The sequence below is a fragment of the Heptranchias perlo genome, chromosome 1, assembly GCF_035084215.1.
Source record: "Heptranchias perlo isolate sHepPer1 chromosome 1, sHepPer1.hap1, whole genome shotgun sequence".
Taxonomy (NCBI): Eukaryota; Metazoa; Chordata; class Chondrichthyes; order Hexanchiformes; family Hexanchidae; genus Heptranchias; species Heptranchias perlo.
The window spans coordinates 37502334-37526429 of record NC_090325.1 but is presented as its reverse complement, the minus strand read 5'-3'; the positions used below and the strand labels follow the sequence as shown (position 1 = coordinate 37526429).

Genomic DNA, 24096 nt, shown 5'->3' with positions numbered 1-24096 from the left:
TCAGAGGGAGATAGAAGAGTAAATATGTAGGCAACTTTCTGAGAAGTGCAAAAACAATAGGGAAGTAATAGTAGGGGATTTCAACTACCCTAATATAAACTGGGATAAAATCAGTATAAAAGGTATAGATCGTGCAAAATTCAGTTCTGGACTTAGTTTTAGGGAATGAAGCTGGGCAGGTGGAAGGGGTATCAGTGGGAGGGCATTTTAGTGGTAGTGATCATTGTTCAGTTAGATTTAGCGTAGTTATGGAAAAGGACAAAGATAGACCAGGAGTAAAAGTTCTCGACTAGGGAAAGGCCAATTTTACTAAGCTGAGATGCAATTTAGCAAAAATAGACTGGAAACAGCTACTTGAAGGTAAATCAGCGTCAGAGCAGTGGGAGGCATTCAAGAACGAGATAGTGAGGGTTCAGAGCAAATATGTTCGCACAAAGAAAAAGGGTGGGACTCCCAAATCTAGAGCCCTCTGGATGTCAAGGAGCATACATGGTAGAATAAGGCAAAAAAGGGAAGCTTATGTCAGATACCGAGAGCTCAATATTGCAGAAAGCCTAGGATAGAGGAGTATGGAAAGTGCAGGGGTGAAATTAAAAAGGAAATCGGGAAAGCAAAGAGAGGGCATGACAAAATATTAGCAAGTAAAATCAAGGAAAACCCAAAGATGTTTTATAAATACATTAAGAGCAAGAGGATAACTAAGGAAAGAGTAGGGCCAATTAGAGACCAAAGAGGTAACCTGTGTGTGGAGGCTGAAGACGTGGGTATGGTTCTTAATGAAAACTTTGCGTCTGTCGTCACAAAAGAGAGGGACATGCAGACATTGTAGTTAAGGAGGAGCAGTGTGAAATATTGGCTGGGATAAACATAGTGAGAATGGAAGTATTAAGGGGTCTAGCATCTTTGAAAGTAGATAAATTGCTCGGCCTGGATGAAATGTATCCCAGGCTGTTAAGAGAAGCAAGGGAGGAAATAGCCGAAGTTCTGACCATCATTTTCCAATCCTTGCTGGCTACAGGCGTGGTGCCGGCGGACTGGAGGAATGCTAAAATTGTACCATTGTTTAAGAAGGGAGAAAAGGATAGACCAAGTAATTACAGGCCAGTCAGCCTAACATCGGTGGTGGGCAAATTATTGGAAAAAATTCTGAGGGACAATATTAATAGTCATTTAGAAAGACACGGATTAATCAAGGATGGTCAGCATGGATTTGTTAAGGGAAGGTCGTGTCTGACTGACTTGATTGTATTTTTTGAGGAGGTAACAAGGAGGGTCGATGAGGGTAGTGCTTTTGATGTAGTCTACATGGATTTTAGCAAGGCTTTTGACAAGGTCACACAAGGCAGACTAGTCAGAAATGAAAAAGCCCATGGGATCCAAGGGAAAGTGGCAAGTTGGATCCAAAATTGGCTCAGTGGCAGGAAGCAAAGGATAATGGTTGATGGGTGTCTTTGTGACTGGAAGTCTGTTTCCAATGGGGTTCCGCAGGGCTCAGTACTAGGTCCCTTGCTTTTTGTGGCACAAATCAATCATTTAGACTTAAATATAGGGGGGCATGATTAAGAAGCTTGCAGATGATAAAAATTGGCCATGTGGTTGTTGGTGAGGAGGAAAGCTGTAGACTGCAGGAAGATATCAATGGATTGATCAGGTGGGCAGAAAAGTGGCAAATGGAATTTGATCTGGAGAAGTGTGAGGTAATGCATTTGGGGAGGGCAAACAAGGCAAGGGAGTACACAATAAATGGTAGAATACTGAGAAGGTATAGAGGAAGTGAGGGATCTTGGAGTGCATGTCCACAGATCCTTGAAGGTAGCAGGACAGGTAGATAAGATGGTTAAGAAGGCATACGAGATATTTTCCTTTATTAGCTGAGGTATAGAATATAAGGGCAGGAAGGTTATGCTAGAACTGTATAAAACACGAGCTAGGCCACAGCTGGAGTACTGCGTACAGTTATGGTCACGATATTAAAGGAAAGGTGAGACTCCACTAGAGAGGGTACAAAGGAAATTTACGAGGATGTTGCCAGGACTGGAGAATTTTAGCTATGAGGAAAAATTGGATAGGCTCGGGTTGTTTTCTTTGGAACAGAGTAGGCTGAGGGGAGATTTAATTGAGGTGTATAAAATTATGAGGGGCCTAGATAGAGTGGATAGGAAGGACCTATTTCCCTCAGCAGAGAGATCAATAACCATGGTGCATAGATTTAAAGTAATTGACAGAAGGATTAGAGGGGAGTTGAGGAGAATTTTTTTCACCTAGAGGGTGGTAGGGGTCTGGAACTCTCTGACTGAAAAGGCGGTAGAGGCAGAAACCCTCATCACATTTAAAAAGTACTTGGATATGCACTTGAAGTTCCGCAACCTACAGGGCTACGGATCGAGAGCTGGAAAGTGGGATTAGATTGGATGGCTCTTTTTCGGCCGGCGCAGACACGGTGGGCCAAATGGCCTCCTTCTGTGCCGTAAATTTCTATTCTTCTATACTGAACTCAACTTGGAATGATACTTTTAGATTTGTCAAGTTAGCAGAAGAGAAAACAGCTTCAGAGTTGCAAAGAGCAAGTTTAGGACAGATGCCAAGAAGTACTTCTTTACACAGAGGAATCAAAAGCTGGAATGATAAAAGGGTTGTTGAGGCCAGTAAACTAGAAACAGTTGATGATCTAATAAGATAAAGTAGGGTTGGAAGGATGCAATCAAATGGGTCAAGGTGATTTTTTCAGCCAAATTCACATCCTGATCTGCATGGTGTATAGTGTGAACTCCATTGATTAAACAAGTTCTTTCCGAAGTACTGCCTATCATTCTAAATTTTCAGTGTTATATTAATACAACTCCCATCTTTGTTTAAACTTTGTTTAATCAGGAAATTGAGGAATATTTCAGGAGAAAGCCACTAATGGCCCAGAATTTCCTGGAACATAGTTATGCCAAAATTTACGCTGGTTTCTACACCAATCTTGCCAACCAGTACCTATGCCAAAATATCCTGCCAATCTTATTAGAATATACCAGAATGAAAAAATCAGCATAAACCAGCATAAATAATTGGGGCTCATGGAAAACATGGAACGTGAACTATATTCTTTCTTCAAATCCTTTTTTAAGTATGAAAATTAAACTTTAAGGCCATCAAATCATCATATATGCACATTCGGCACAGCATGTTTAAGAAAATGCAATTGTGGATGCTTTTCAATTTTTAATAAAACCCATTCAATGTCATGAAAATGCATTCACTGATAAAGAACACAGTGCAGGTCTCAGTGGGGCCTTGGAGAGGGTGTAGAGCAGATTTACCAGAATGATAACAGGGATGAGGGACTTCAATGATTAGGAGAGACTAGAGAAGCTGGGATTGTTCTCCTTAGAGCAGAGAAGGTTAAGGGGAGATTTAATAGATGTGTTCAAAAATGTGAGGGGTTTTGATAGAGTAAATAAAGAGAAACTGTTTCCATTGGCAAGAGGGTCGATAACCAGAGGAAACAGATTTAAGATAATTGGCAAAAGAACCAGAGGCGACATGAGGAAAAAAGCCAGGGGTAGATGAGGATAAATTTGTTTACGCAGCAAGTTGTTATGATCTGAAATGCACTGTCTGAAAGGATGGTAGAAGCAGATTCAATGGTAAGTTTTAAAAAGGGAATTGGATAAATACTTGAAAAGGAAAAATTTGCAGGACTATGGGGAAAGAGCAGAAGGGGAGTGGGACTAATTGGATAGCTCTTTCAAAGAGCCGGCACACAGCCTCCTTCTGTGCTGTATTATTCTATGGTTCTATGAAATAATAAAAAAAACAGCTTAAAAAAAATCAGTAAGGCTGACTTTGGATGGTTGAGGCAGGAACTGACCGCAATAGACTAAGCAGAACTATTAATGGATAAAACTAAGGATGAACAGAGAGAGAGATTCAAAAAAGTATTTGGTGGAATACAAGACCTGTACAGACCCCTAAGGTGCTCTATGTTGAGCTAACCTCCTTCCTTCGGTGGTTCTGGCAACATGCTTCGAGTAAGCACGAGACAGTTGCATGTACGGAACAGACTTTATTTATACAGTATAGATGATCAGTCCATACAATACAAAGGGTAGCAATTTAGGTTTCTCTCACTCCTGTTACCTGACTTAACCTTGCAGCTTCACCCTCTTTATACATTGGTTGTTTACCACAAAGATGGTATTACATGTCTCATCTCTTCTTGGGTTATCCAGGCTACCAGCTGGTCCACCGACCAGTTATGGGTACTATAGTTCATTATGGTTACTATAGTTTAGTTTCATTATTAACCCTCAACTCTCCAACATGTCCAACGCTCTACGAGTGTACCTAAACAACCTTGGTCAACAAGGGAATCAAGAGATAGCATAAAACGAAAAGGAAGGGCTTATAAGAAAGCAAAGAACAGTCGAGATCCCATGGACTGAGAAATATAAACAACAGCACAGGGATATAAAGAAAGTGTTAAGAACTGCAAAAAGGGAATACGAGAAAAAGCTTGAGGGATATCGAGGATAACACTGAAGGTTTTTACAAATATATAAAGAGAAAGAGGGTGGGCCCCTTAATGACAGACGCAAGTGATATTGTAATTGGAAATCAGGAATTACTAAATAGCTACTTTGTATTGGTCTTTACAGTAGAAGATGAGGATAAAGTACCAGAGATACAAGGAAAAATAAAAATAAATTAAGGGGAGGAACTAATTAGATTCAATATAGATTAAAAAAAGGACAATAGAGAAACTAATGAGATTAAAGATAGACAAATCTCCAGGACCTGATGGTTTCCATCCCAGGGTAATAAAAGTAGGTGAGGAAATTGTCAATGCTCGAGTCATGATCTTCTCATACTCTCTTGATTCAGGAATTGTCCCCTTGGATTGGAAAACTGCTAATGTTACTCCATTATTTAAGAAGGGTAGGAGAGATAAATTAGGAAACTATGGGTGTATTAGTCCAATGTCAGTTGTGGGGAAGTTACTAGAATCTGTTATTAGGGACAGAGTGACTGAACATTTGGATAAATATGAGCTGATCAGAGAGAGCGAGCATGGAGTCGTAAAGGGTAAGTCATGTCTAACGAACCTAGTTGAAATTTTTGAGGAAGTAACTAATGTGGTAGATAAGGGAGTGTCTATGAATATAATTTATATGGACTCCCAAAAGGCAGTCAACAAGGTTCCACTTAAGAGACTGTTAACAAAAATGAGAGCGCATGGAATTGGAGGCAACCTATTGGCTTGGATAGGGAATTGGTTAGAAGGTAGTAGACAGAGAGTAGGGATAATGAATATGTACTCATATTGGCAGGGTGTGGCTAGTAGTGTCCCCCAGGGATCAGTACTGGGGCCTCAGCTTTTCACTATATTTATGAATGACTTGGATGAAGGAATAGAGGGCCATATATCTAAGTTTGCAGATGACACTAAGTTAGGTGGCACAGTAAATAGTGTAGACGGAAGCAGAAAGTTGCAAAGGGACATTGACTGATAGATTAAGTGAGTTAGCAAAACTGCAGCAGATGGAGTTCATTGTAGGAAAGTGTGAGGTCATTCCACTTTTAACCCAAAAAATTGATCAGAGTATTTTCAAAATACTGAGAAGCTAGAAACTGTGATGAGCAGAGAGATTTAGGGGTCCAAGTACAGAAATCACTAAAAGCTAGTGGACAGGTACAAAAAAAATGTAAAAGTCTAATGGAATGTTGGCCTTTATCTCAAGAGGGCTGGAATACAAAGGGGTGGAAGTTATGTTACAGCTGTAGAGCTCTGGTTAGACCCCATCAGGAATACTGCATTCAGTTCTGAGCACCGCACCTTAGGAAGGATATAATGGCCTTGGCGGGAGTGCAGTGCAGATTCACCAGAATGATACAGGGCTAAAAATTATGAGAACAGGTTGCATAGACTAGGTTTGTATTCCCTTGAATATAGAAGATTAAGGAGTGATCTAATTGAGGTGTTTAAGATGATTAAAGGAGTTGGTACGGTAGATGGAGAGAAACTATTTTTTCTGGTGGGGCATCCAGAACAAGGGAGCATAACCATAAAATTAGAACTAGGCCGTTCAGGGGTGATGTCAGAAAGCCCTCCTTCACACAAAGGATAGTGGATATCTCCTGCAAAAAGCTTTTGAGGCTAGGTCAATTAAAAATTTCAAAATTGGGATTGATAGATTTTTGTTAGGCAAGGGTATTAAGAGTTACAGAACCTAGGCAGTTAGATGGAGCAGAACAGGCTTGAGGGGCTGAATGATCTACTCCTGTTGTTACATGCTGATTAAACACCAGAAATATGACACTGGGTCCTACTACACTTAAAATTTTAGGTGTAAATTTGCAACCCACTCAAAACTGGCATAAATGCAAGAAACTCATATCCTCTGGCTTTTTGCATGGGGGCGGGGGTATATTAATGGGAGGCAGAAGGTTTCAGCGGAGGTTTCTCTGAATCATTTTAAAAGATCGAGGAACCTCGGGCATAGCGTAAAAACACGGTGCAAGTCACTCATACGCAAATTTCCTTGATCTTTTGTGCTGAAAATTGGTATTAAGCCGTACTACGCCGTTGTTTCAGTGCAGGTTTCAAGGAAATTACAGGCCTATTTTCCTCACCCGCCCGCAAGCAAAGCATTTAACCCATTTTTAAAGGCAAGGAAATCAGATTTTCATTGGACAGAAAACAAACATAATGCCATTTTGGATACAAACACAGGCAGTGGGATGGTTGTATAAGCTGCCCAGTACTTGCTAAAAGGCATTTGATAAGGTGCCACACTAAAGGTTGTTACACAAGATAAGGGCGCATGGGGTTGGGGGTAATCTGTTAGCACGGATAGAGGATTGGTTAACGGATAGAAAACAGAAAGTAGGAATAAATGGGTCATTTTCAGGTTGGCAGACTGTAACCAGTGGGGTGCTGCAAGGATCAGTGCTTGGGTCTCAGCTATTTACAATCTATATTAATGACTTAGACGAAGGGACCGAGTGTAATGTATCCAAGTTTGCTGACGATACAAAGCTAGGTGGGAAAGTAAGCAGTGAGAAGCACACAGAGAGTGTGCAAAGGGATATAGACAGGTTAAGTGAGTGGGCAAGAAGGTGGCAGATGGAGTATGATGTGGGGAAATGTGAGGTTATTCACTTTGGTAGCAAGAATAGAAAAACAGAATATTTCTTAAATGGTGAGAAACTATTAAATGTTGATGTTCAGAGGGATTTGGGTGTCCTTGAACACAAAACACAGCAAGTTAACATGCAGGTACAGCAAGCAATTAGAAAGGCAAGGGGATTGGAGTACAACAATAAGGAAGTCTTGATGCAATTGGAAAAGGCTTTGGTGAGACCACACCTGGAGTACCGTGTGCAGTTTTGGTCTCCTTATCGAACAAAGGATATATTTGCCTCGACAGGAGGTGCAACAAAGGTTCACTAGATGGATTCCTGGGATGAGAGGGTTGTCCTATGAGAAGAGATTGAGTAGAATAGGCCTATACTCTCTGGAGTTTAGAAGAATGAGAGGTGATCTTGTTGAAACATATAAGATTCTGAGGGGACTTGACAGGGTAGATGCTGAGAGGATGTTTCCCCTGGCTGGAGAGTCTAGAACTCAGGGGCATAGTCTCAGGATAGAGGGTCGGCCATTTAGGACGGAGATGAGGAGAAATTTCTTCACTCAGAGGGCTGTGAATCTTTGGAATTCTCTACCCCAAAGGGCTGTGGATGCTCAGTCATTGAGTATATTCAAGACTGATATTGATAGATTTTTGGACTCTAAGGCAATCAAGGGATATGGGGATCGGGCGGGAAAATGGAGCTGAGGTTGAAGAACAGCCATGATCTTAGTGAATGGTGGAGCAGGCTTGAGGGGCCTTATGGAGTACTCCTGCTCCTATTTCTTATGTTCTTACAATCAAACAACTGAAAAATTAAGAAGAAAACATGGAACTGTAAGAGAACAGTTGACTGCATGCATAACAACTATTTAAAAGGAAGTGCAGGCTGGGTCTGTCAGTGTCCAGGACAGTTATCTTCGTTCAGACCATTAGCCAAGTTTGCAAGACAGCACAGATGCCCAGCCAAAACTTATATTTTAAAAAAAATTAATGTGACTACTGGAGATCTGCCAAAGCATTACATGAAATGGTATTGAGTCAAACAGATCAGGGAAGTTTTAGATTTGATCACCAGTCTGCCATTGGCTAATTTCAGCTAGGGTGGCAGTGGGGCCACTATAACTGGCTTCAGTGTTTAATATCCCTCGTCAAGAGGAAGGAGTAGGAAACAGAAGAGTGTGGAGTCTAGAGATATTAGTCAGTGTTCCTGCCCGATTGTAATCTAGTGACCCTTGTAAAAAGAGTGCATGCATATGTACAGACAGACAGGATCAAGGACATCTCTGGGTCAACAACATGAAATAAATGAAATTCACATTTATCAACTATAGCAATGTTACACATGTTTGAAATGTGGAAAGCTAGGCTAGAGATACATTAAGCAGAAAAATGTATTTTATCTTCCAGTAATCTGTAATTTTTTCTGGAGCAAATCATTTCTGATTTATAAGGAACTGTAACAGTTTGTAGCATGATCTACTTATAATTTAGCAGTACCACCGTGCTAAATGGGATAGATTCAGAACAGATCTAGCAGCTCAAAACTGGGCATCCATGAGGCGCTGTGGGCCATCAGCAGCAGCAGAATTGTATTCCAGCACAATCTGTAAACTCATGGCCTGGCATATTCCTCACTCTACCATTACCAACGAGCCAGGGGATCAACCCTGGTTCAATGAGGAGTGTAGAAGAGCATGCAAGGAGCAGCACCAGGTGTACCTCAAAATGAGATGCCAACCTGGTGAAGCTACAACACAGGACTGCATGCATGCTAAACAGCGGAAGCAACATGCTATAGACAGAGTTCAGCGATTCCACAACCAACGGATCAGATCAAAGCTCTGCAGTCCTGCCACATCCAATTGTGAATGGCGGAGGATAATTAAACAACTAATAGGAAGAGGAGGCTCTGTAAACATCCCCATCCTCAATAATGGCAGAGTCCAGCACATGAGTGCAAAAGACAAGGCTGAAGCCTTTGCAACCATCGTCAGCCAGAAGTGCTGAGTGGATGATCCATCTCGGCCTCCTCCCGATATCCCCACCATCACAGAAGCCAGTCTTCAGCCAATTCGATTCACTCCACGTGATATCAAGAAACGGCTGAGTGCACTGGATACAGCAAAGGCTATGGGCCCCGACAACATCCCGGCTGTAGTGCTGGAGACTTGTGCTCCAGAACCACCCGCGCCTCTAGCAAACTGTTACAGTACAGCTACAACCCTGGCATCTACCCGAAAATGTGGAAAATTGCCCAAAAAGCAGGACAAATACAATCCAGCCAATTACCGCCCCATCAGCCTATTCTCAATCATCAGCAAAGTGATGGAAGGTGTGATCAACAATGCTATCAAGCGGCACTTACTCACCAATAACATGCTCAGTTTGGGTTCCGCCAGGACCACTCGGCTCCAGACGTTATTACAGTCTTGGTCCAAATATGGACAAAAGAGCTGAATTCCAGAGGTGAGGTGAGAGTGACTGCCCTTGATATCAAGGCAGCATTTGACCGAGTGTGGCACCAAGGAGCCCTAGTAAAATTGAAGTCAATGGGAATCAGGGGGAAAACTCTCCAGTGGCTGGAGTCATAGCTAGAAGATGGTAGTGGTTGTTGGAGGCCAATCATCTCAGCCCCAGGACATTGCTGCAGGAGTTCCTCAGGGCAGTGTCCTAGGCCCAACCATCTTCAGCTGCTTCATCAATGACTTTCCCTCCATCATAAGGTCAGAAATGGGGATGTTCACTGATGATTGCACAGTGTTCAGTTCCATTCGCAGCCCCTCAGATAATGAAGCAGTCCGTGCCCGCTGGCAGCAAGACCTGGACAACATTCAGGCTTCGGCTGATAAGTGGAAAGTAACATTCGCGTCAGACAAGTGCCAGGCAATGACCATCTCCAACAAGAAAGAGTCCAACCACCTCCTCTTGACATTCAACAGCATTATCATTGCCGAATCCCCCACCATCAACATCTGGGGGTCACCACTGACCAGAATCTTAACTGGACCAGCCACATAAATACAGTGGCTACCAAGAGCAGGTCAGAGGCTGGGTATTCTGTGGCAAGTGACTCACCTCCTATCTCCCCAATACCTTTCCACTGTCTACTAGGCATAAGAAACTGCACATCTGACTTTTGATAAAACCTCTGCATTTATGAGCGGTGCAAAAATACAAAAATACATCCCCCAAGAAGATCCAATACATCACACCTATAAATTCCTAAAGAGTTACTTTTTGAAATCCTGCAAGTTCAACTCATTTGCTCATAATCTGTGAGCTTCCTGTAGTTTATTTTGTGAGCTGTTTTAAAATATCCTCATTTCTAATGCATAGCCTCCTGACAGAAGCAGGAAACCTCTCTCACCAACAGGGTGTCACTTTTCTATTATTTTGCAAGAGGATGCATGGCTTTCAACAGCAGCTTCAATCTCTGCACAGGAGTATTGCAAAATCCCCGATGATAGTGGCTGCATACATTTTTCATAAAGTGATTAATCCTTCATCAGCTCAGCTGCTCCTTTTCTTTCTACTCCATAATTGTTACCACATAGGTAAAGAAATAATTGCAGCTGCTCTAGACCCCAACAGGGCTTTACAGACCATATATTTTCATGTTTGGAAGCCTGAGTAATGTTTGCAATTTCTACCGCTATTATCTCTAATTGCACTATAAAACAGCGCTATTAAAAATTCACAACAGAAAATAAAAGTGGGACTTGTAATTGTAACACTACATATAATGCATGTGGTGAATGAACGGTATCAAGTAGATCACCTAAAGGTTATAGATAGATGCTGTATTGCAAGTCTGTTGATTCACTTTTAAACATGTTCATTTACAACTCATATTTAGCACTGAAGAAAAACCACTTTGCTCCACTAGAATTAATATTTTCCATATTCTGCATAATGCAAACAAAATGAGATGCAAATCAATATAAGTTTGGCACTCATTTAAAATATTACAATAGCCTAAAGAGAAATCAATATAAAACTTTAATGAATCTTAATTTTGCACATGCAAGCATTGCACATGGTCAACGCTCCATTTTCTTCTCTATGCTCCAAATATAACACCGCACGTATATTTCCTGCATCCTTATGGTATTGGAATCCAGATTCACTGCACCAGTTTATCCTCCAACTAATCTATTCCCAGAATCCCAAAATTGTGGAACTCGTCACCACCCCGGTTTTCCCTTCTTCAATCTATTGGCTTAATACCCAAGTTTGTCATCACTTACTGATTTATCCCATTTTCTTCAACCTTGGCAGTGCCCTGCAATATAGGCTTTAGCCTTCATCAAAGTTTTAAAAAAATCTTCCATTGCCCATCAAGACATTTCAGGCAAATACATGAAAATCAGCACTAAATCAATTTTAATTAGTATTAGGTATTTTTTTTAACATTTTACTACAAAATATAGTTGCAGAGGGAGAAAATGAAACTAGAATTTTAAAATACCTTATCAGCGGCTTCAGAGGCCAAAAGATTGGTAGCAAATGTCTGCAGCTTGTGGTGTGCCATATGTTTCAAAGCGGTGAGGCTCCGTCGAGTCATGGCTTGTTTTAGGTTTACAGCAGGGTGACTTAGGGTGTCTACAGCAGCTGGAACAGCTTCATCACAGGCATTCAAGATTTCTATTGCAGTAATTCCCATTACACAGCGGTCTAATGCACCTGTAGAAAGAGAAGAAAAATCTGTGATGCATTATTTGCAGTTGCCACTATCACTCTTTTCAAAACTGGAGTTTATGCAAACTAATGCAGGATGCTGATGGATACTGATTGTACATGGCTTGTGAAAGGTGCAGGGGATGTGACCAGCCAATTCACATTCTGTTCTTTCTAAGGATTCTTATATTGTATGCAATACCTCTGTTTCAGTTTTAACCTTCTCATATCTTTGTAAATTGCTGCGCTGTATGGAATAAATGTATGCATCTTGAATCAGATTTGAAGTTGCTTTGTTTTTTGCTCAAACGCAGCATTCAAATAAATATGAGCATTAAAAAATGCACAACTGTGTAAAACTCATTGATAAAGGCATCCCATGTCCGAAGCCCCAAATCGACATGTTCATTTTTCCAAATGACCAGCATCTTGACTCGAGAGGCATAACTGTCAATATACACAGATGTCATTACTTTCATCATCAACCATGTTTTCTTTCTCCCCAACCCCACGTTTTGTTGCAAAATAAGCAATTAGCATGGGGAATTAGCATGATTCAGCAGATTTTCTCTCAATGTTTATTTTTTTGCTTCAACTCAAACTAGGATAAAAGGGTTAATTGGTGATACTTTTAACAATGCCCCCCCCCCCCCTTGAGCTTTAAAAAAACCATGGCAACTGAGCGACTTCTGACCTCCTGTGGTCTTTAACCGAATAGGGTGATGGGCTGTAATGAATGGGTTCTGCCAGTGGCAAGTGAACCGGTGCTGGAGGTGGGGGAGGGTCCGGACAAATTGGCTTTGGAGAAGAGCTGCAGGCTGAAAAGTTGACAATGAAAGGGAAACCTGATGCCGTTTCATTCAAGAAGAGTTAAAATCAAGGAGAAGAGATGGAAAGCTCACCGAAGATATAACCAGGAGACAGATTTCCAATATATCCTGGTGTGGACATGTATTACTTCCACCTGTTAGAGCACCCAGGATACCCTTTTTTTTAAACAAGTTTACAAATTGGATGTCCCTATAAATAAATGTCACCATTGTACATTAATAATTTTCAGTTTAATTTGAACACTTTGATTTGGAACACAAAACAAGGTAATTTCAAACCTACTTAAAATGTCTGTATTTTATACTTGAATTGCAGTTACACAAAGCTATGATCATAACAAACATCTTTCTTGTACCTAGAATTTCATTAACGGCCAGAACAATGCCATGATTACCATCAACAAATCTGACAATGCACATAATGACTACAATAGTCCTGCATTTAAAAATAATGACTATTTGATAAGTATTTGAATCACAAGGTATAACTAAGACATTATACAAAGTAAATGATTCTTGGAGAGGCATTTGAAATTAAATATAGATGGATTTACTCTCGTTCTGACACATTAGTTGAGCTTTTGGAAGATGTGTTTTACACCTTCAGGTCCATAATCAACTGGTACTCCTAGCTTTGCAAGAAACTGACTGGTCAGGCTTATGCATTTCATTAGCAAAATTTTTCAAATCTAAATTAAAAAACATTAATATTCAAAATTTATGTAACAATGCTGTGACAATCTCACTATTGCAATTTTATTCAAGGCAGGATTCCAAATCATACATATGTCATAACTTTATTCTCTTTGATATTCTGGGAATCCATACATATTCTTTTAGTCAGTTTCATATTCATTCACCTATCTGTGCCACATACATCTCTCTACACTGGCACAAGGAATGTACCCCAGGCTTGAGAAATTGGATTCTTCCATCAACTCAGGATATTTCTCAGCAAGATGACTTAAAAAATGACGTTGATTCCAAAGTGCCGTATCTCAAAAAAAAAACATGGCCAGTTACTTCTAAAATACAGCTCAGGCATTGAGTATATTCAAGACTGAGATTGATAGATTTTTGGACACTAAGGGAATCAAGGAACATGGGGATAGGGCGGAAAAGTGGAGTTGAGGTAGAAGATCAGCCATGATCTTATTGAATGGCAGAGCAGGCTCAAGGGGCCGTATGGCCTACTCCTGTTCCTATTTCTTATGTTCTCATATGCAAGGATGGTCACAGAGTGAAACCTCAGCGCAAATTTATCTTGTTCGTGGACAATGCAGTATCCTTTGAACCCTTATGAATAGCAGCTGGCCAATGCTGACCTATTGCTTTCTTGCTAGATAACGTATTAAGCAATGAATTTTAAATAGGCAGATACTGATCATATTTAAGTAGCCTTTATAGAAATGAGTAAAACCAATCTATGGTCCTGAAGATGGATGTGACATGTCTTTCATAGACTTGATCAGTGTGTCAGAACACTATAGTGAGAGAAAAACTGCCTTATGTTTAAATCAAAAATGTCTGTGATATGATACCCTTATGCTTCATCAGTCACTCGCAGGCACTTAATCCCCTTTCTGGCAGATCACTGATTTACAAATTTGTTGGATCTGCCAATCGCCTCGGTTAACTACCTAAATTAATTGAGATATTCAGGAGGAAAAGAAAAAAAGAAATCACCCTCTTCCCACTCCTGATTGCTATTCAGTAACCTCTGCTACAAAGAGCATGTGTGGATGTCAAATGAGGGTAGAATCAGGCTCAGCTGTGATGCTCCTCTGTAGAATTGTTTGACACCATTCACTGTCTAGGTTCACATGTAAAGACTTGGGTGGGCATCCTGTTGCAAATGTGCACATCTTAGCAAATTTACAACTTTAAAATGCAAATTTGCATTGTGGTGAGTGCCCTTCACACATTAGGAATTTGTGGTGCACTTACACTTTGGTGGGGGGGGCGGATGTGGAGAAACAGGGCTTATAGTTCTCTCTGATTGGCTGTATGTTGTATCAGTCATGGTTAGTCACCACTCTTTGTTGGTAAAAGTTCATCCCCTCCAGCTCTACAATGACCCCAGATGTGGGCAGCGCTCTTCCACTGCCGTGATGGACCCAGCCTGCTCAATCTCACTACTATTGCCCACATACTCACTCTGGTGCCAAGGACCAGGCCCATTCCCTCATGTTGCTGCAACAAACCAGCCTGCTCCCTCAGCCATGGCTGAACTCCAGAAGTTCTTTATTCTAATCCCACAATCCTTCTTCATTGTACCCCTCCCCCCCCCCACCCCTCCCCCACCACACAGAGCTGAACAGAAGATAGAGGCTAGAAATTGGAAGATGGGGGGTAAGAGAAAAGCTGCAAAGAGGAGAAACATTGAGGAGTGAAGACAGAGAGGGACAAAAGAGAGAAAAGCCTGTCTGAGCCAGCAAGGAGGGAGAAAAAATGAACTGACAACTTGCATTTAGATAACACTTTTTGAGTAAAAAAATGTTGTGAAATGCTTCACCGAGGCACAAGAAAAAAATAAGACACTGAGCCAAGGGAGGAATGATTAGAAACAGTGACCAAAAGTTTGGTCAAAGGGATGAGTTTCAGTTTAACATGCATTTATATAATGCCTTTAATGTAGGAAAACATCCCAAGGCACTTCAGAGAAGCATAATCAGACACAAACACTGAGCCAAAGAAGGAGATATTAGGACCTGTGACTAAATGCTTAGTTTAAGAGGTAGGTTTTGAGAGTTTTAGAAGAGAGAGGTGGAGAAACGGAGACAGCTGAAGGCACGGCCGCCAATGATAAAGTGAAGAGAGTGGGGGATGCATAAGAGTGAAGAGATGGAGAAATACAGATTTCTTGGAGCGTTGTAAAGGACGTGAGGGAAGTGGAGAACAGATAAGAAAATTAAAATCTAAATCAGAAGAAAATGAACCAGAAAAGAAAAATTGTGAACCAGAAAGAACACAAAGTGGAAAAGAGGCAAAGTAAATAAGAAAATTAACCTGAAAAGGAGAGCAAGCAAACCAGGGAGAGTGCAAACTGGAAAAGGAGAAATCTAATCAGAAAGGCAGAAGGAAAATGTGACCCAGAAAGGAAGGGAGAGTGAGTGTAAATAAGAAAAAGTAAGAGAGAGTAAACCAGAAATGGGGTGGGGGGGGTCGGGGGAGAGAAGAGAAAGAGAGAAAGATGGAAAACTATAGAGAGGGAAGAGAAAGAAAAGGGGGGGGGGAAGAGAGCAAAGCAGGAAAGAAGGCAGGGGGAAAGAGAGATAACCAAAGAAGGAGAGTGAACCAGAGAGTGAAAGAGAGAACACTATAAGAGACAGAGAAACAGAAGAAAGGGGAACAAAAGAATAGTAGAGGAAAAAGACAGTACACAGAATGGAAAGAGGAGAAATAGACAGAAGTGGAGGAGAAATATACAGAAGAGTCAAAGGCAAGAGAGATGGAAATAGAAGGGAAGGGGGAGACAGACAAACAGAAGGGAAAGAGACAGAAGAGAGTGAGACACAAATATAGAGTAGATGGAGGAGAGAGACACAGAAGGGAAGGAGAGAAAGAAAGGAAAGAGCAAATAAAAACACAAAGGAAGGAGCTGAGAGATAAATAATAGGTGAGGGAGACACAGTAGGATAAATGAGAGAAACACAGGAGGAAAGAAAGAAACACACAGGCAAAGGAAAAGATAAAGAAATACAAAAAGGAAGGTGAGGGAGAAAGACACCTAGAAGGAAAGGAAAGAGACTTTTTCCTCCAGACTTACTGTATCTGTGTTCTTGGTTACAGAGTTGACAGAAGCAGGGAGTTTTTTTTAGTGGAATCAACTTTAAAGTATTTTGAAAACTTTTTTTTGCTTACATTAATGTCAAGAATGATGTGCTCTGTGAATGAGCCTCAGGAAACATGGCTTTAGAAATATAAAAAAAGTATATTTTTGCTCCAGAGCTTCATGAGTTTGCTCCAACAAAATTAGGTGTGCTCATTCCTGGAATAATGGCCACTTGGGTGCCCTACTGAAGGACAGCTAGCACCTGTGAAATCATACACTAGCATATGTCTTCAGGAGAGAATGGGGCAAAAAGAAAGAAATGATAAAGTTACAATCAAGCCCCCCTTGAAAAAATGTCCATTAGCAGCTTGGGAGCTTTCGTATGAGATGAAAAGAAGAATCAGAAACCTTGTAAAACAAGCCGGTTTCATGCATAAGCACGCTCAATTTCAGCTGTTTTTTCACAGCATCACAATCAAAATAGCTTACATTATAATTACCCACTTTCATCTACATTCAGGGTGGGATTCATTCAGGGTTAAATGACAAAGAAAGATTACACAAACTAGGGTTGTATCCCTGGAATTTAGAAGATTAAGGGGTAATTTGATCAAAGTTTTCAAAATATTAAGGGGAACTGATAGGATAGATCGAGAGAAACTATTCCGCTGTTTGGGGAGTCTAGGACTAGGGGACATAGACTAAAAATGAGAGCTAGGACTTTCAGGAGTGAAGTTAGGAAACACTTCTACACGCAAAGGGTGGCAGAAGTTTGGAACACTCGTCCACAAATGGCAGTTGATGCTAGCTCAATTGTTAATTTTAAATCTGAAATTGATAGATTTTAGTTAACCAAAGGTATTAAGGGATATGCGGCTAAGGTGCGTATATGGAGTTAGGTCACAGCTCAGTCATGATCTCACTGAATGGCGGAACAGACTCGAGGGCTAAATGGCCTACTCCTGTTCCTGTGTCCCTATGACTCCTGACTGCTTAGTCTTAGACTACCAACTCCATTCAGTTTTAACGTCAAAGGATTTATATTCTGAATTATTTCCCTTACAGGACAACTTCATACAATCCGTATAAAACTAACTGTAGCAATATCATTTTTGAATACAATTTTAGTTTAAGTGTGCTTTAAACTGAGCATTTTGAAGTATAAGTTCAAGAACATCTTGCTTTATAAAGATTATTTTTTCGTGGAAAATCTGATGTTTTTGCGCCAGATATGGTGGAATGTGTGATTGTCGATTCTGACTGGTGTACACTTCAGCGCCACTCAATGACCCCTGCACCATAAACCACTGTGATTGAATTTTGCTAAGGGCTGCCACCTACTGCAGGCCCACAGACAGTGCAGTATTGCAAATAGAAGGGCAGAGCTTGTTTCCCCCTCCGCCCCTGTATATCAGCAGTGTGAGATGAATCTCTCCAGCAGCTTTCCCTGGCAGCTCAACAGGCTGATAGGGTGTAATTGCTGGGGTCATTAGAGTCTTTGTCTGGTTTGTGGGCCATTATGACCAGAGCTGATTTTCAGCATCTCGAGAAGCAGTGCAGCACTAACGACTTGGTGAAGACCTTGACTGTTATCGCCATCATTTCACCGAGGTACTCACTGAGCGTGTATTTGGCGATGCTGTTCTCACCTAGGGTGTTCTTTTACATGCTCCATATCCTCAACCAGAGTGCAACAGCAGTATTTGGCTAGGCCAATGGTAGTTAGAATCATAGAATGGTTACAGCACAGAAGGAGACCATTCGGCCCATCGAGTCCGTGCCGGCACTCTGCAAGAGCAATCCAGCTAGTTCCACTCCCCCACCCTATCCACGTAGCCCTGCAAATTTTTTCCCTTCAAGTACTTATCCGATTCCCTTTTGAAAGCCACAATTGAATCCGCCTCCACCACCCCCTCACAACCACTCGCTGTGTAAAAAATGTTTCCTCACATCGCCTTTTACCCATCACCTTAAATCTATGCCCTCTAGTTCTTGACCCTTCACCAATGGGAACAGTTTCTCTCTATCTACTCTGTCCAGACTCAAGATTTTGAATACCTCTATCAAATCTCCTCTCAACCTTCTCTGCTCTAAGGAGAACAACCCCAGCTTCTTGCCTTGCTCTTTGATGAATTATCTTCCATGTTACTTGCAGGGCTGTGCTGAGGCTGGACTAGTTCTGGTTGTATGAGTAATCTTAAAAAAGCCAGTTTTACTAACACAGTGTATATTTGTTCTAGAATGTGCCTTTTCTGGTAATCCCTTTATCCTGCACATTTAACAGAAGCCTGAATAAGCTGTTACAGACAAACTATTTTCCTGATGTATTGCTATTGACATTTTGGATATTTTTGAATAAAAATGAAAATATGCTTATGCTGTTGGGCACTGAAATTCAGACCAAAGCACTAGCAGACAAAAGGAGATCATAGAAAATTTATGGCACAGAAGGAGGCCATTCGGCCCAATGTGTCCGTGCCAGCCGAAAATGAGCCACCCAGCCTAATCCCACTTTCCAGCCTTGTAGGTTATGGCACTTCAAGTGCTGGAAAGAGATATTACCTAAAACACAATTCAGAACAAATCAACCATCACTCTTACTCCCACATCTAATATTTGATACTCCACTGGATTTCTCATTTCATATGTCAGGTACAACAATGCAGTGTGCTATTTAGCAATGTTGTTACATACTCCATAAATTGGTTTATAACATCATGCCAGGGCCATCTTGTAAAATTTGATTTAATTTGCTAATTGGGGGGGGGGGGGGGGGGAAGAGACATGCATACAAAAATCCAGTCAATATTTTAGGTAAAATTTAACTTAAAAATGTTTCTGATCAATACTTTGATGGCTCAATATCTGTTAACAATATCAAGTTAAGAGCTGTAAAGTGATATGCTTGCAAATCTCCACTTGCTGAATTACTAATTTCAGCCATATTGCTGTCGAGAAGTCACAATAGTGCCAGGGGAAGGAAGGAAAATAATAAATCACCAAGGATGTAGCAATGATAGTTAGGGAACAGGTTGGCAGCCAACTCACTCTATATCTCTTGTTACAAACTCTATTTGTAATGCAAGAAACAACAGAATATTTCTATAAGTTATCACCATAAAATTACCCACACTATGATACAAATTGCCAATCTCAGGCCACAAGAATTACGAATCTGGAGTGGAAAATTGCACATTGGTACAGTGCGGAGGATTCTTCTAAAACCAGTCCAAGCACAACCTGTAAGTGTCTAATGAGCAAGCTAATTTTTCAAAAATATAAACATTTTACAGAGAACATTCCTGTTTACACAGCCCTATAAACACAACTTTTAATTTGATATTTTACTGATAAAGCACCAGGAAGGGGGAAGAGATAAGCAGGATGTGCCAAAATGACATGACAGCTAATGAAATATTGGAACTATATCAGCTCTCTGTGGCAGACTGGGTAATTCAATATTGAGCCAGGGCACTGCTGATTGACCAGCCAGCCTGGTTCATTAATGGGGCCTAGAAAAGTAGTGGGACCTGGAATTCTTCCCAATGCTTCTCCAAATAACCCAACATACCATTGCTAGACAAGCAGCTGGAAGCTTCATCAGTGTTCTACAGTGGTTTTAAATGATGAAATTCCAGCAGTACCTCTGCACACACTTACAGGTGCCTGAGACTTGGCCCCTGCCAAACTGCATTTACGCTCTCTGGAGTAACTGGAATGTACGGGCAAAGAGAAGCACTATCTATGTGGATTTCTCAGTAGCTTAGTTTAGAGATCCTTAACCGTGATGATTGGTTTTCACATTCGTCAGACGCTCAGCTGACCCACAAAAGAAAACCCAGGGAAATGAAATGTGTTGGAGTTATCCAGAATCGTCTCTTGCTATCTTGCTCAATTCATTTGCAGTCTTATCTAAAAAAAATCCAAGCAGTTGCAGTCCTCTCATCTTTTTGTTAGATAGAAATACATTATTTAGATGGTGAAAATATTGAGATATTTCTCTAGTTTGTGGGAAAATTTGCCACAATTGTTGCCCGAAAAGATTGTATGTTACTGGCACAATCTTATAAATTTATACATTCTGATCCTCATCTAGACTAATGGTCAAGTGATTTCTACATTTTCTTACATTAAAGCAATTGCTGCAAATCTTTCAAAATCAAAAAAATAATTTGCTCTGAAAACAGCCAGACCAGATCTATTTCTCCTGCAATCAATGTAATTTTGCATCCACTTGACATTGCAACAAGATTACAAGTTAAATAATACACATGGCACAGTAGCACAGAAGAAGGAATGCTCATTTCAAATCCAAAGGTAGGTCACAGGTTCAAGTGCCTAGGGCTACCAGACACTTGAACCTGCCAGACTAAATCATGGTGCATTTTGTTAGGCTTCAGTGGAATGTCAGCTAGAATGCCTCAAGAGTATGAATTGTTCCAGCTTTGGTAAAGGTGTGAAAAAAATTGCCATTTCTCACTCTGCTAAAAGCAATGACTGATGCCAGGTGATTATTGTATTGGTGGCAGTTACAAAATCCTGCATCTGTTCTGTTCCACTGACCCAGCTAATAACTGCACAAATGGTATTTACCACAGAAACTACAGACCCAGTTGTCTGCCAATTTGCCATAACAGTGCCATAATTAGGCCTTCAATTAAATAATAACTCAAAATGCGAGAAACACTCAGCAGAACAGGCAGCATCTGTGGAGAGAAACATAGGATGAACATTTCAGATTGATGACTGTTCAGAGTTCTGACGAACAGTCATCAACCTGAAACGTTAACCTTATGTCTCTCTCTTCACAGGTGCTGCCTGATGTGCTGAGTGCTTCCAGCATTTTCTGTTTTCATTTCAGATTTCCAGCATCTGCAGTATTTTGCTTTTTGTTTTTAGGCCTTCGCTGATCAAGGTTCACTTCATTTCAACATTTTAGTGCATTACACAGAAAATGAAGTGAAGATCAACCTGATGGCTTCTCAAACTATTTAAGGGCTATAGAAACCTTTGAGTGAACCAAATTCAGTCCCCACCGCTTATAGCAGATGCGTTGGTGTTAACGTGATTTGTCCACTATCAGAAGTGGGCGGTAAATTGTGAGAGAACATATCAGAGTTAGTATCTTTCAGCTAATTAATTGAAAAGCATTTAAAAGGGCAAATTAAATAATAATGATAAAACTAATAGCATTAATCATTGGCCCATAAATTACTCATGAAATAACGGCGAGGCTAACAGGGCTCACTGTTATTTCTGAGCAAGTGGAAGAGCAAGATCCGGCGAGCATGCATGCGCAGTCAAACGCAGAAATCCGGAGATTGCTCTACCATTTGCCCTGCTCGTTTGAAAGCTATGCAGGAAGGACAGCTCTCCGGCTAAATTAATGGACCACCGTGAACTTGCTGCACTGCCCAGCTGGAAATGAAAGAATCTCTCCATAAAAAAGGTATGCTGGGTTGTTTTTTTAGATCTAAACTAACTTTTAACGGCATGGTAAATATTAATGACTGCCAAACAACCTCTCTGGCACTGAAAACTAACTTTTAAAAATGTGGAATCTCATTCCTCCCGATATTAATTGTAGTTGGACATTTTTTAAAAATTTAAATTAAATTTTTTAATTTTTTTTAAAACTTATTCTTTCTGTCTCTTTCATCACTTACCCTCTCTTTATTTTGTTTTCTCTAACTGATTTTATAGTGAATTTACCAATCTATCTGACACTAACCTGGTTCTTAGTCTGCACGGCTTGTCAAGGATGCTTCAAGCTGATTGGTTGAAGGGAGAGTGACATCCTTTCCCCGCTCTGACAGCTCGTAGAAGCCCAGGAAAGAAAGCTGCACTTGTTTAAGCTTACCACTGAAAGAAGTTGCTGCTGAAAAGCCCGCGGATACTTAGTGGTTGAAATTTAAATCTAATGAGCAGCAGGCACTGTTGGTTCACTGCTCAGAGCAATTTCCAGGCCATTCAATGTGTTTATTGCACAGAAAACCTTGATGCAATGTACAGGTCTCTGAAATGTGTTGGACTACAAGAGTTAATAGCATTATCCAGATGACCGGTGGCAGCGTGTGAGCATTAACTTGACAAAGTTTCCATCTCCCATATCTCATCTCTGGCCATGTACTCCAATATCACAACAGTGATAACCACCATTAGATCCGCCACTGCCTGAAATAACCACCGCACTTTACATGTTATAAGCAGTGCCTTTGTAATTGACCCCTATGGTAATGGCAAATCATTAGCGCCATTTGCCCCATATAGGCGGCTGCCCGTGATAAGAGTGGACAGTGTAAGTGGTGGGGATTGTAACTGCAAAACGTTAACAAAATCTGTTGCAATTGCATATATTATTTAATTTCAGTTAAGTTTTACTAAATCATGAGAATCTCCAGGATGACAGCCTTCCTTCAAGTCTCACAGAAGCAAATAGTTTCAAATAGTCTGAGTATCACATTTCTATAGAATCATTCGCAAAACCAGCTGCTTAACTAAAGCCAATTGCCTTTAGCAATCTGCATGTGTACATCAGAAAATTCTACTGAAAGCTCTTCTTAAGTAGCTCTTCAAGTTTGTGACATATTCAGTGGACCATGATGCCCTTCAAACTATGTTTTTATTCCCTCAACCTTCTATAGCAGCTAATGTGTCTAATGTAGCCTGAAATGTTGACTTTCAACATGTGCACACTTAGATTTATTAAGAATGAAAATTGCATTGAAATGAATGGCCTCTATTTTCTGTGCTAGTGAACACTTACAGCATCAATTAACTAAATGCAATTTAAATGAGAATTGCTCAGGCTATACTTCAGGCAATAAGATCACTGAAGCTTAGCTGAACAAGGTCCTTGCTAGTGAGTGAAATGGACTGGACCTCTGGGAAGTGGGGGAGGGGGACAAAGCATTAAAAAAAAATCCACAGAAGATATTATAGCCTAGCTTATCAATGTTCACCATCACAGAACTAGAAAAGGAAACTAATTTAAAGCCATTATACTGGTACATAAAATTGGTCACAACTTTAACACAGCTTAAATTTTAAAAATCTGTTTTTAAATACAGCAAAAAGTTATGCGGATTTGGCGGTTTTGAAGGGAATCCCATCTTATGTCATGAAAGGAACTTCAGAGACATTAGAATAAGAACTTTTTTTACTTTAATAATTGACCATCAGGGAGCCAACCCATTCAGTCAGCCACTCACCCAATCCATTCTCCTCCCTTGAACTGTAATCAAGTCATTAAAGTATATGGCATGTATTGACTAGCAATGCTGCAATTATCAAAAACAAAAATACTACAGAATACTGTACTATTAACCCATTGGAGAATACACCAGTTATACAACAATTCATAGTTTCATGTATTCAAAATATATTAAGATCCAAATATTTTATATACATCTCTGGTCCCACTTTATATTTTTTACCACTACAAAATTAGATCTTTTTTAATATTAGGACAGTAAACATTTTGAAATCTTGCAAAGGTCATTAATGCTGCAAAACAGTCTATTGATTTTTCGTGAACAGTTGATATCCTTCACCAGATAAAAATCTGTGATGACATATAATTTTGTTAATCCATCACAATTGTAGTTTAGGATTGTGAAATGGGATTATTAGACCATGTGACTACATAGTTTGTACATAGAAAGAACAATGAGATCTTGCTGCAATTATATAGGGC

General features: G+C 40.4%; 1 protein-coding gene across 2 annotated transcripts in view; it reads right to left on the bottom strand.

The window, feature by feature from the left end:
* LOC137321425 (WD repeat-containing protein 7) overlaps positions 1-24096 on the bottom strand; it is a 644210-nt gene that overhangs the window by 467037 nt on the left and 153077 nt on the right. For both annotated transcript variants that reach the window (XM_067983813.1, XM_067983820.1), the window contains one exon: positions 11587-11801. In XM_067983813.1, the coding sequence (XP_067839914.1) occupies positions 11587-11801 (215 nt within the window). The remainder of the gene's footprint in view (positions 1-11586; positions 11802-24096) is intronic.